This window comes from Thunnus thynnus, chromosome 17 (genome assembly GCF_963924715.1).
Source record: "Thunnus thynnus chromosome 17, fThuThy2.1, whole genome shotgun sequence".
In the NCBI taxonomy this organism is placed as follows: Eukaryota; Metazoa; Chordata; class Actinopteri; order Scombriformes; family Scombridae; genus Thunnus; species Thunnus thynnus.
Genome location: NC_089533.1, coordinates 2,011,140 through 2,024,811, shown reverse-complemented (window position 1 = coordinate 2,024,811; position 13,672 = coordinate 2,011,140). Strand labels below are relative to the sequence as shown.

General features: G+C 40.1%; 1 protein-coding gene across 1 annotated transcript in view; it reads left to right on the top strand.

Moving 5' to 3' along the window:
- Positions 1-13,672, top strand: part of doc2a (double C2-like domains, alpha) — a 57,043-nt gene that overhangs the window by 28,494 nt on the left and 14,877 nt on the right. Inside the window, exon 7 of the mRNA XM_067570506.1 lies at positions 10,967-11,187. Within this exon, the coding sequence (XP_067426607.1) occupies positions 10,967-11,187 (221 nt within the window). The remainder of the gene's footprint in view (positions 1-10,966; positions 11,188-13,672) is intronic.

The following is a 13,672-nucleotide window of genomic DNA, read 5'->3' as shown; positions in this document are numbered from 1 at the left end:
AACAATTTAGTGTGTTTGTTCTACACTGATGGTGGTTTGGTTCAGTTTATTTTCACACAGAAAGACCAAATCGCATCGCTAAGCCAGATGAGAATGTTCTCCTCTCATTGGTCAGATGTGTCTGGGGCAGGAGTGAGAACTTAATCACAGGAAGTAGGTCCTGAACAAAGTCTTGCCTGCCCAAATATCAAGAAGACAATGTACTTGGTTGTTAGTCAAACTTGCAGCCTTGTAGTCAGTCAGATGGAGGTCGGATCACAGAGACCACTTCCTCTAAAGGGTCTCTGTGCAGTTGTTTTGGTCCGAGTACGATTGCTGTGTTCAGATCTGCACAAATGAATCGCAACGAGGAGGAAAACCAACAAGAGTCCCATTCACCCAGACTAAACTACATTGGTCTGAAAATGCACTAAAGTCACTTATTGACACATGATATCTGGTTTGTTTAAGCGTACACAAACAAAAATGTAAAAAACACAGTTTGTGGTTTCTTGACACACAATCATAACCTCCATAAAACCACAAACTGTCATTTTTAGTCTTGCTAGCGGCTCTAGTGATGACGTCTGTCGATCAGTCAGTCTGTTGATCAGTCCACCAGACTGAAATATCTTAAAGCTATTCATTTTGTTGAGATATTCATGTTCCTCAGAGGATGAATCCTACTGACTTTGGTGATCCTCTGACTTTTCCTCTAGCATCACCATGAGGTCAACTTTTTACTTCTTTATTGACGTATCTCAACAACTGTTGAATGGTTTGTCATGAGATTAATTCACACATTCATGTTACTCTCAGGATGAATTTTAATAACATCGATCTCCTGACTTTTCATATAGCGCCACCATTTGGTCAACATTTAATTTGTCCAAAACTTTGGTTTATGATCAAATACCTGCAAAACTAATGAAATTCCCATCAGTCTCAGCTGTACCTTGTGTTTACTGCTAATTAGCAAATGCATGCTAACAGGCTAAACCAACATGGTGAACATGGTAAACATTACACCTGCTAACATCATCATGCTAGCATTATTATTGTGTTAGCATGCTGATGTTACAGTAGCATTTATCTCAGCCTCACAGAGCTGTGAGCATGACTGTAGACTCTTTAGAGATTTGCTGAGGATTTATGTCCCTTTTTTAGGAGCTAAACAGCCAGATTTAGTCTCTGCTTATATACTTAAGGACTGATTTGAGGTTTAGTGCTGGTAAAATGGAATAAACCTGGCACAGCTGGAAATTATGTATTTGGTCTCATGCGATATATACAGTATATACCAGTCAAAAGTTTGGACACGCTCCAAAATTTACCAAACAAATACCTTCCGCACCACTAATTTCCTCTCCACCAATATTCAGAAAACTCCAGGTGTCAAAACAGTCTGGCGTCAGGTCTTATTTAGCAGCACTTTGTTCAGATTCAATGAACAGCAGCTCAATTATCTGTATTTGTAAGTTCCACATTAAATTGAGAAGTTGTGTTGATGAAAAGTTTTGTGGCCCTGATGGTAATTTACGACAAGCTTAAGAAAGCTAACCATCTCCTGGCTTTAGTTTCATAGCTAGCACATAGACATAAAGGCAGCAGATATATTTTTTATCCATCTCTGGAAAGGAAAGAGAATAAGCATATTTCCCCAAATGCTGAACTAGTTAAAGAGGCCATGTTATGCTTTTTGTGGTTTTCTGGTATTTATATCCCGTTCTGATGTCGGATGTTAAACATGGTCAAAGTTCCAAAACTTGGTAGTGAACGTATGTAGAAATTCTGCCTGTAAGTCAGAAGTCTCTGAACGCTTCATTTCAACGTTATTTTTACCTTGCTGACAAGCTGACATCAGTTTTTTATATATACATATATATATGCGCTTGCCATCCACCAAATGTCAAAAAGTTTTGATACCAAATTACAGCATGAATTTTTCTCTGATGTTCCTCAGGGTCTTGGTGTCTTGGCGTCTTTTGGAGGGATTTCTGACCATTTTTATCAATTCTTGAGTGGTCAAAATGTTACATTTTGCACCAAATCTGTGTAACAAATGATATCAACCCAAAAATTGGTGCAACAACTACTATATGGCCATCATATACTTCCATCATAATGTTTCAAATTAATCTTCAGGTTCCCAGCTTTCAGATGATGTATCACCACTTCTATCTGGCATATACTATTGACCTGCTATCGCCCCCTAATATCCCCTTTCCCCGCCTAAAAAAGACAAAAATGGGTCTATGGTAGGAGGCGGGGAGTGGCAGAGGTTAAAGAGACAGGAGCTAAAACGGCCTGTTTCAGACAGAGGCTGAACTGAGGGGCTGCATAAAGGACCAGTAGAAGATAAATAAGGAGTTTTTAACTGGAAATCATGCAAAGATATTCCAGTAGAGCCCCGGAATATAAATATAGAACTGTAGATGTGCAGATTATGTCCCTTTTAACACATATGCACTGTATTTTAGAGGAAACGTGAGCCATGTTTGGTTGAACTGGGACAAAGTGTAGAGATGTGGCATAAACACAGAGTCTGTGTCTATTTCAGATCCTCATTTCCATCTCAGAGAACCTCAGAAAGGCTGTTCATCACATCAGACTACCTACACTCCATGTGGGCAGATAATAATGTTAGAGTGGAGTGAAACCTATTATCTGAATTAGTCCTTATTATATGCTCTCTAACCGGGATCATTCCCAGTGAATTAAATTGTCATGAGATGAAACTGCTTCTCATTTTTCTGATCGACTCTTGGACCTCTTAAAGACCTCTGGGAGTCTCTGAAGTCTCGCAGGTTAGAGAATCACCTCGTGTTCATCTCACCAGACTTCAAAACAGGACAGGATATTCTGTTATCTGTCACTGTCTTTCACTTCCATTCAAAAGACTACTACTCACCATTTCCCTGTGTGATGACTAGCGTTAGCGTTTCCCTCTACTTTTTTTTCTATTAGCCCAGTGTGACATTATGTTCTTTTGTGTGAAAATTAAGGCAGTAAAAAAATGTTTTTGTGAATCTGACACATAGAAACATGCTAACACCATTATATAAGCCAATCTGGGAACCAATATGATGACAGAAAAAAACAAAACCATCAGCAGATCTGTTCTCTTTTCAGACCCCTTTGTAGCTCTTATTTTGGAGCTGCAGTGATTAATCAATAAATCTGTAACTATTTTGATAATCGAATAATCATTTCAGTCTTTTTTTTTAAGGAAAAATGCCAAAAAAAATTCTGGTTGCACTAGGGCTGTGGCTAAGGCTGGGGTGAGGCTAAGGCTGGGGGGGAGGCTGGGGCTGTGGCTAAGGCTAAGGCCGAGGCTAAGGCTGTGGCTGAGGCTAAGGCTGGGGGTGAGGCTAGGGCTGTGGCTGAGGCTAAGGCCGGGGGTGAGGCTAGGGCTGTGGCTGAGGCTGGAGCTGGGGCTGAGTCTTTGTAGAAGTCTGGTGGGTGCTCTGTTCTAACTCCGGCACACTTGTCTCCACTCAAACAATCACACACTCAGACACACTAGGAGAGAGAGCCACTGGGGGAGTAGCAGGTGAAGCAGCAGGGGCAGATGTACCAGGGGGATGTAAGCAGGAAGTTTAACATTGCCATGAATTTAATGTAGCGGTCGGCTACAACCTCAGCTCTGCTTTTTAGCATATTTGTTTACATTTTGGCAAACCGGCGCAATTAAAAGTCTGTTGAATCAGCTGTTAGCAGCTCCTGTTTGCAGTGTAACATGATGTACAGACAACTATCACTAGATTACTTTGATCCTGAAGAAAACTTAAAGATGTGATGATTCTCAGGCAGGTTCTGCAGCCTCTTTTTTCTCTGATTTTTAAGTGGATTTATGGAGGTTTATTGGTGATGGACATCAGAGATAATTATATCCCTGGGAAGAAAGATGATTTTTGACTCTTTGCCTCTGGCAGTATTTTTGCCTTGCCTTCGACTCTCCGGCGCCCCCCTGGGGAGCTTTCTTATGCTGCTCAATATCCATGTCTACTACAGACCAGATGCGGTCGTTTCCCGATGGTTAAAGAGTGTTCGATTACTGAGTTCAATTACTGAGGATCACAGAAAATATTTAATCTCCCCTGTGATGTTCATCCTGTCTGAATGGGGTTTAAGCTACTGTTTGCCAAGACTTTTTTGACATAAAAATAAACTGGTTACCAAGGCAACAGTTGCCCACCAGGTGCTATACGATGACTTCAAAGCTGTGTCCATCACCTGTCTCTGGTGTTTTGTGTGTATTTGTCTTCCATTGACGACATGTCTGTCACTTGTTTGCAGAAAATGAGACTTCAGGGTCCAATTAGACACTTTTAATGATTTGTTTAGAGTCATGCAGCATGTGCTTACGCAGGCCGGGCTAAGCCTCTTGTTGGTTTGTCTGTGTTCCGTAACCCGGCGTGAGCTCGTTAGCCACCTGCTTCACCTCAGCAGTCGTACAGGTGTTTTAACAAAGACGGAGGCAGGGGAGGTGTTTTATTGTCTATGAAATCCTGCCGATGTTTCCAGCCAATTGACCTCAGCGTGGTGACAAACAGGAGCTTTACTTAGTGACTCACCTTCAGGCTTTTGTTTGTGTGTGCCAGCTGTAAAACACAAACCTGAAAACAAACAGCAGGTCTCTCTTTGGTCCGCTTTTTTTCACTTTCACTAATTTCCTGCTGATTAGAAATGTATCTCTGGTTCTCAATACAGTGCCTTCAACCTGATTTTTTCAGCACAGGGGCAGATTTATTGATTTGGGGACCCTAGGTGAACTCAGTCATGGGGCCTCCTTTGGGCCTTATCTCCACCCTTTCTCTAATTGAAAACGTCGGTATCGGTGGTCATAGATGAAGTTCTCAAAACTTTAAACAATTAATACCACACTAAACATAGTATGTTAACAGTTATAGTCCAGCATTCAAAAATGTACTCAGGTAAAAGTGCAGAAATATTATTAGCACAATGTACCTAAATTTATTTAAGTATCTAAATACTTCTTCCATCACTGGGACCAGCAGGCTGCTGCACTCCTCTCTCTTTCTGTCCTGAAAGCACTTCTCCTTTCTTATAGGCTAACTAGTTGACTCTCCCTCTTCCTTGAATGCAGTTTTTCTTATATCATCATCATTCTCTTTGCCTATTTTCATGAGAGTTTGGGGGGGAAGAAGGTTCTTTTGAAATGCACACTGTGATAGCTCTGTTTCACTGAATTGCAAGTTACCTTAAGCAGGAGTTTCTGCATCTTTAGCAATTTGTTGAGAGACGCACAACGGTCGCAGCTGCTCCTCTAGTGATGGAATAGTCCAATATGTGCGTGGGAGAGTCACAGGTGTGTGTGTGTTTTTTTTTTTTTTAAAGTGCTTTGGGGTATAATGAGTTAGAATTGTAACATAATTTTATGTTTCATATATAAACATCATAATAAATCTATAGTTGTTTGGGGCCCCTCTGTGTCATCACAGAGCACTCTAATTATCATTCAATGCTTGCTCTGCTCTTAGTTTATTAGTTTATTATTTATCATAATTTACACTGGTGAATGTGTCCAAGGACATTCCCCCAACCTCATATCCCAAAAATGCTATTCCTAGATAGCATTCCTAGATATTCTATGGTGGCTCCTGAGGAAAAAGCACATCCAAAAGCACAAACATTAAGGAAATCAATTTGTGTGTTTTAGTATTTGTTGCATTTCTGTTAATGTTTACAGTTTATAGTATTTTTGGATTTGGAGGGCATTTCCTTAATGTTTGTGCTTTTGCTTTTGTTTGTGCTTTTGTCCTTTGGAGCCACCGCAGTATACTATATGCAAAAACTTAAATGGGCCATATTCTGCTTCGTATGGTTTTCTGTCATTTATATCCTGTTCTGATGTCAAATGTTAAACATGGTCAAAGTTCCAAAACTTGAGGTGAACGTGTGTAGAAATGCTGCCTGCAAGTCAAAAGTCAGGGCTTCAACCTGCTCTGAATGCTTCGTTTGCAAAGTTTCCTCTACTTCCTCCTCGTGATGATGTCAGATCATTCACATTGCTGAGGTTGTTCACATTGTTCACTCTCATATTTCAGATGTGATTCAGCTCCAACATGTACGGATGGATTTGAGAAGTTGACATTTGGAGTAAAGAAGGAGAAAAAGAAGTGAAATCCTGCTACTATAGTTTGTTTACGTAGCCTCCGGAGCCGGAGGAAGCTTCCTGAAGCTGACCAATCAGAACAGAGTGGGCTCATCAGGAGGCGGGCCTTAAAGAGACAGGAGCTAAAACGGCCTGTTTCAGACAGAGGCTGCTACAATTTACATTGTAAAGAACTTTAGTATAAAGTCCAGAGGTTGTGATATGTAGCACAACGAGCTAGTGAAGTAGTAAACAGAACCATGTTCCTGCACATGCTCAGTGGCATCTGCCTTACACAGAACTACTCTCCAAAGACAGAAAACATAATTGCTGTTATTAGTCTTTGGAGCCGTTTCTAAACAAACTAACGTGACCAAACTCTTCATGATGAAGGAACATGTCACCCAGTGCAGCAGTGTGACTCACTGATGTGTTTTTAATAGTTTTTGGACGACAACGGAGGAATAAGATATATCATAAACACAATACTTGTTAGAAGATCAGTTCATTGTTGGTTTGGATCCAAACATGAGATTTGTTGAACAATACAGAAAAGCTAAATTAGACAACTTGTCATCGTCTGTGCTAAAATGTAAAACTCAAATTGTCTGAAAACTCAGAAATCTCAGTTCTTTGCTCACTATAGAAACACAGCTTGCAGATTTCCAGCGGACTGCAGGTCAGTTTTGGCATTTCAACAAAGACTGACATTTTTCAGTCTCTTGGAAAACATTCAGACTTCCTGCGAGGCCAGTTGTCTGTTAAACCAGACATCTGGATGAACTCTGCAGCTCAGCTCTTTATTCTGTCACTCAAACAAGGACAGAGCTTTCACTCTGATGGAGTAACCGTGCACCGGCTGCCCATCGGCACTCACCTGGAACAGATGAACCTGCAGCCTGATGACACGTGCTCCAGTGGGAGAACATATTTATTGAAGTGTGGATTGGAGCAGATATCAAGGGTTGGACTGATGCGTTATTTCATTTCATTTCTCTTCAGAGAGGTTGGCTTCGTAAATGTTGCTGCTGTAGCGGAGCTGTCAGTGCAGGGTTCATCTACAAAGTGCTTTTCCCACCAATCGGAGGAGGCGGGAGAGAAATCCTGCCAAGCTGTGCTGACTCCCACTAAAAGCCATCGATCTGCTCATTTTCTGACCTTTTTATCTTTTCTTAGCAACAGTTTTATTGTGCAGGACAGTTGGAAGCAGCTCTCTGGAGCTCAACAGAATTTGTAGGTAGCACTTAATAAAAATTAATTGAATTCAATTTCAGTAATGTCCTCTCTTTTTCCTGTTCAAACAGGTGAAAAAGAAACCTTAGAGGTCTTTTTTTGCGGTGTAATGGAAGGTGGGAGTGTGGAGGAGGTGCAGTTGGTAAACTGTGAGCTCAGACAATCTGTAATGAGGACTGGTGGTGTGATGGAGTGAGTTAGTGAGAGAGAGAGTCTAATAAGACAGGAAACCTCACTGCGGGAGGCGTGAGAGAGAGAGAGACAAAGGTGGAGGATTAAATAATCGATCCTCTCACTCTCTGCTGTGTCACGACCACAAAGATCAAATCAAAGACTTGCGGTGAGATGAGTTTTAATGAACACTATCAGTAGTACAGGTGGTGTGTGTGAGTGTGTGACCTTCTGTTCTGATCTTCTCAGCTAAATGATTTTTGTGTGGGAACTTTTTGGGGTGAAATTAAATTTGCAGCTCATCAGGAGAGAATGGGATTATAGATGCACTCATAAGGCTCCACTCCCACCAGCTGCTGCAATTTCCAGATGAAGCTAAACACAGAAATATAGCAATACCTACTGTACATTATCCAGTCATGGATGACACTTTCATTCATGCATTTCAGCTCTACCTGAACACTGCTCTTACAGGTAACACAGCAACTGAATGATGAATTACCTCTTCTTTGTCTTGTCTTTTTCCAATTTGCAGCATCAGTACTGAACTGTTTCATCTTCTTAAAGCTGTGTTTTTGATGCAAATGGAAACATGATGAAATCTTTGGTCGTTAAAACAAACTTAGTTTGTCTCAGTGACCATATTTTGACGAAAGGGTGGAGCTGACCATAGCGCTAGCTGCTAGCTTGGTTAGCCTAGTGTATTTACAATATATGGTTAACAGTGATAATGCTAATGCTAATTTCTGCTAGGGAAAAACAGGCCTAAAACCATTAAAACAAAATGTACTCACCGGAGAAACTGAACATCCGACTCCTTAGAGGGTCTTCTATCAACCAAACGCCGAACAAAATGTTATAATTAACTTTCATGAACTGAAAACACACTGTGAAATAACAGCAGCTACACCTATAGTCTGTGAATCTGGGTTACCATGGTAGAAACTTGCCAATCACAATGTAGCCCCAAAGCATACGCTGCTTTATCGTCTATTTTACTCTAAATGGAGCCGTAATTTACTAGATGAACATCATGCTGTATTGAGGAAAACTTGATACTAACTAATTTGAGACCATAGGAAACTGTTTACCGAGGTAATAAATCAAGTGAGAAGTAGAGTCATTTTCTCATAGACTTCTATACAATCAGATGTCTTTTTGCAGCCAGTGGAGTCGCCCCCTGCTGGCCATTAAAGAGAATGCAGGTTTAAGGCACTTCCACATTGGCTTCACTTCAGACCCGGAGCTTCTCGTTTGCTGTGAACATAATCTGGGGAGCGATTACATTTGCCAACACAACGTAAATGGGAAAATAATGTAATTTGTATATCTCTGCTGCCTCACAACTTAAATTTGGTACCTTGAAGAAGCAAATTAAGGAACAAACAAACAAACACAACAAGCCAGACAGGAAGCTGAAGAACAAGAGATAATCGCTTCACTCAATTGCATCTTCCTAAACTCAGACAAATGTCCAAGCAGTAGGTACAGTTTAATTTGAGATGTCAAAACTACAGCAGCACTTGTCGTGTAAAGAACATCTAGGTCATCCACACACTGTCTTTCACCGACTGCTAGCACAGATGTAGAGGATAGTTTAATCACAAAAAAAATGGCTGACATTCACACAAACCTTCAGGGAGAGAGTGTTTGAAGAACCGGAAAACAAATACCAAAATATCCAGAGAGGATCAGTGTTCATCTTGCTTCTTTTTCACAAAACAAAAAATGAACCTGCTGGCAGAGTGATTCTTCAGTGACTGTGGGTTTTGTATCTGTGAGCATCCTAACTGGTGGGAGTGACACTGATGAATACATGTAAAATGCTGGAATATTTTCAATTTAAAGTGCTTGAAGCAAAAGCACAAAGCAGCTGAAAACCCAGATGACATCAAACTGAAACAAACAAAAAGCATCAGAAAAAACATAAAAAACCTTGGATACTAAACATTAAGACATTATTTTATTAACAGTTATAACTTTGATGAAGCAGTGCACCTTGATTTTGCCCTTTCTTGTAAAAAGTTTCTTGATCTAAAATGCGATACTCTAGTTTTCTGTCCATGTTCTAAAATAGATTAGTAGAATGAGTTAAGTAGAATATGAGATATCATCTGTGTAATGTTGACATCTTGTCGGTGCCAGAAGAAAACCCCTTGAATGTCCAAACATTTGGAGTTGGACAGGTTCATCCTCAGAGGTCTGCTAATGTTCACATTAATCTTAACCTTGGGTCATTAGTTTCAGAGGTATGCTGTCATAAACTGATATGGACAAGTGGAAGTTTTAAACTTTTGGAGGCCATAGATGAAAATGTGAGGTTTAAGCTAATTTTGGAAACAATAGCAGGACTCAGACACATGGCTTGCAAAGCTCAAATGCAGTTTTATTGAGAAGTTGTAGAGATGGAGGTTTGAAGAGCTGAGCCAGAATAACAGTGGAGCAAGACAGGCAGAGATAGCTGAGCTGTTGGCTGAAGGCAAGCTGGCAAGATGTTGGGCGAGGCAGGCAGACAGATACCAAAGGGGAATAATGGACCTGAGGCACAGGCAAACACAGAGTCATAACAGAGTTCAGGCAAACATGAGAGATATACTAATTAGGGATTTAAACCTGACTGTAACATTTGTACCACATTGGCAAACTGAACGATCTTGCAAAGACCCGAGTGTAGAGCCGAGGTATATATACTGTAGGAGGTTGATTAGTGGATGGGTTGAAGGTGTGCAGCTTGATTGGCAACAAGAGGGAAACAGAGAGAGAGAACAAACAGGTGACCAACAAGAAACACAGGGGAGGAAATTTTATGACAATTCATCCAATAGTTGTTGAGATATTCCAGTTGCAACCAAAGTGTTGGACTGACGGACATTTCTAACCGCAGAGTCACTCTGCTAATATGGCTCAAAAGCTTATGTTGCTTTGTTTTTTTACCTAATTTAACAGAATGCAAGACCACTTCTGACTCAACTAATCTGACTAACTAACTCAGTGCAGCATCTAGCGGAGCTGAATGTCATATATCGCACCTTCAAACTTATCCAACTAAACTAAAATCAATTAAACTAATCAAACTAAACTAATCTGGCTAATGAGACCAAACTAATCTGGCTAATCTGACTAAAGTAATCTATTTAAGATAATTTGACAAAATGAATCTGACTACTTAGACCAAACTAATCAGACTAAACTAATTCTACTAAACTAATCAAACAAATCCACTAAAATAATCTGACTAATGAGACAAAATTTATATTAAACTAATGCAATTTACTAATCTGAATACTTACACTAAACTAATCTTACTAAACTAATACAATTTAAGTAATCTGTTCAAACTAATCAGACTAATCTAATCATGCTCAACTAATATCAGTAAACCAATCAGACTACTCTTATCAGACTAAATTAATCAGAATAAACTAAACTGACTAAACTAACTAGCTAATCTGATTTTGCCCACAGTGGGAGAACGAGCAGCTCCACAGCCTGGAGGAGAGAGGCCGTCTTCTTCTGTCCCTGCAGGTCCTGCCTCCGCTCAGTTTGGAGGATAAAGACACAGAGGGAGGAGGAGGAGGAGGAGGCAGCGAAGGCCGTCGCAGTGGGGGTCTCTGTGTGGGCGTGAAGCGCTGCGCTCACCTGGCAGCCATGGACGTCAACGGGTTCTCTGACCCCTATGTCAAAATGTAAGAACTCTGATACACTATTGTCAAAAAACAGGTAAAAATCACGGCAGGTTTTAGAGAGCAACACCGCCAGTGTTTTGACTCTCAGATATGTCAGTTGATGTGGACTGGTGTGACAGGTTTTTTTTTAAAAATATATCCAAAACTAAAGAAATGATAATCTCACCAAAACACATACAGTCTTCCAAAAATGACTCAGTATTGAAATCATCCAGAACAACAAATAAATGGTTTTACTGAGAGGAAATTCATATATATTGCGAGATTGAACTGAGTAGAGGGGTCTATTTAGTATGTTGGACATGTGGGTTTTTGACATAAGCACTTATGCAACAATATAATGTTGTAATGCTGCTATTTGTGTGTGTTTGTGCTACCTGGTTGTTACAGAGGGTTATGGTTAGTCCAAGGGTCTTGAATTAAATTACATGCATCCTTTGCAGGGAAGATTGGTATTAAAGGGCAGGTTCACAACTTTTCCAATGTGTGTTAAAACCAACGCAGTTGCCAGAAGAAAACGTTGGCATTGAACGTTTCTGCAAACCACAGAAATGTTGAATATATACATTTCAACACGTGAAATACGTATCATATCAACATTTCTACAAACGTAGCATATTAACATTTCTACCCGTTGAATAATGATGTTTTATGGTGTGACAACGCTGCGGTTAAGTGCTGGTTAGGTTTAGGCACAAAGACCACTTGGTTAGGGTTAGGGGAAAAATCACGGTTTGGGTTGAAATAAAATAAAAAATACAATAAAAACGGCCGATGTCTCACTAAAAAAAAGCCAGATTTCTCACCAGAAAAACAACTGCAAATGTCCTAATGTCTCGCTAAAAACACTCGCTTTTATCAGTTGAAATGGGAAGCAGACATTGGTTTCAGTTTCGAGGTGGTCTCTGCTGATTTCCAACTTGCTGCCAAGAAACTTACTAACCATCCTCCTCCTCCTCCTATATAGAAAAAATCAACTCATATAGATCACATGTGAATTACGTCACTTTAGAAATGTTGAGATGATACGTTTTGTTGACATTTTCATATGATACGTTTTGTAGAAATGTTAATATGCTACGTATTTCACGTGTTGAAACGTAGATATTCAATGTTTCTGTGGTTTGCAGTGCCAACGTTTTATTCTGGCAACCAGGCTGGCTAAACCAACAGTCAAGTGTCCATAGTAACAGTGAAAGAGGTTTTCCTCGCTGTAATCATTCCTCCTGTTCATACTGGATATTGAAAGATCCTTCAAATGTGCTTTCAATGGAAGTGATGGAGGCCAAAATCCACAGTGTGTCCACACAGTCATTTAAAAGTAGATGTGAAGCTTATATTCAGCTTCAGCAGTCTGAGTTAGTCATATCAAGTGGATATCTGACACATTTACAGTCTTTTTAGCATCAAATTCCCTCTTTGTGTTTCCTCGGAGTGTTTCCCTCGTTAGCTTCAGATAAACTTTTTTTGTGATCAAAGTGTTCCTTTCATTAATTAGTGAGATTTGTTTCATGACATTCAGCATTAGGAAAGACAGCCATTCTCCTGATAAATAACAACAATGTGCACAATTAGTGTCTAATAGGAAAAATAATGGTAACAAAGAGGAAGAAAGCAAAACAAAAAGCAAGATCATCCTAAAAGGATTTTGAGGTTCACAGAGACCAAATTACACATCTCTATCATTGACTCCTTCACCCCATGTACCCAGGCTGTTGATAGCTCTAGGTACACAATATCTAGGTACACTATAACTCATACTGGAAAGGAGAGGGAGTGGAGAGGCTTCCAGCGCGTAGCAATCAATTGTTTCGCTGCTGTAAGCCCAGCTAATAGCGCTCGCTTTTGATCAGCGTCAAACCCAAATTGGACAGATCGTTTAGAATGAGTGTAACGGGCATATGGGGCACACTGATCTCAAACCTCTCAGAGAGGTTAGAGGCAACTTCCCCCAGAATCTGACCACTGGAGAACATTCCCAGCTTCAAATGGACCTTTAAATACATTTTTGCACAGAAGGAGGACTGTGGATTTTGTATATTTCAATGTTCATTTGGGATTTTTTTAAAGTCAAAAGAGAAAGGGGGGAAGAGAAATAAAGAATTAATCATTTTATAATAATAAATATTTGGTATAATTATATATGTATTTATCATCTCACCCTTTAACCATCCACAGACCCTTCAGCAGGGAGTCTATCCACTGTGTTATGAGTCAGACTTATGATGCTGTCTATGAATTGAATTTTGTTTTGTGTGTTTTTCCTGGAGTGGACCGAAGTGTCCCTCGTCACGCTGTCCAATCCAGACGCTCACCAAACAGTGAACCCTCCAGGACACCAGTGGCTGAAAACAACGTGATGCATTACAAAGAGCTTTGAACAACAAGACAGCAGTCTCCTTTAGACAGTGTCCACTGTACAAATGTCACTTTTTGTAAATGTGCTTAGAAAGCGCTTCATACATTAAGTTAGCATCACTGTGCT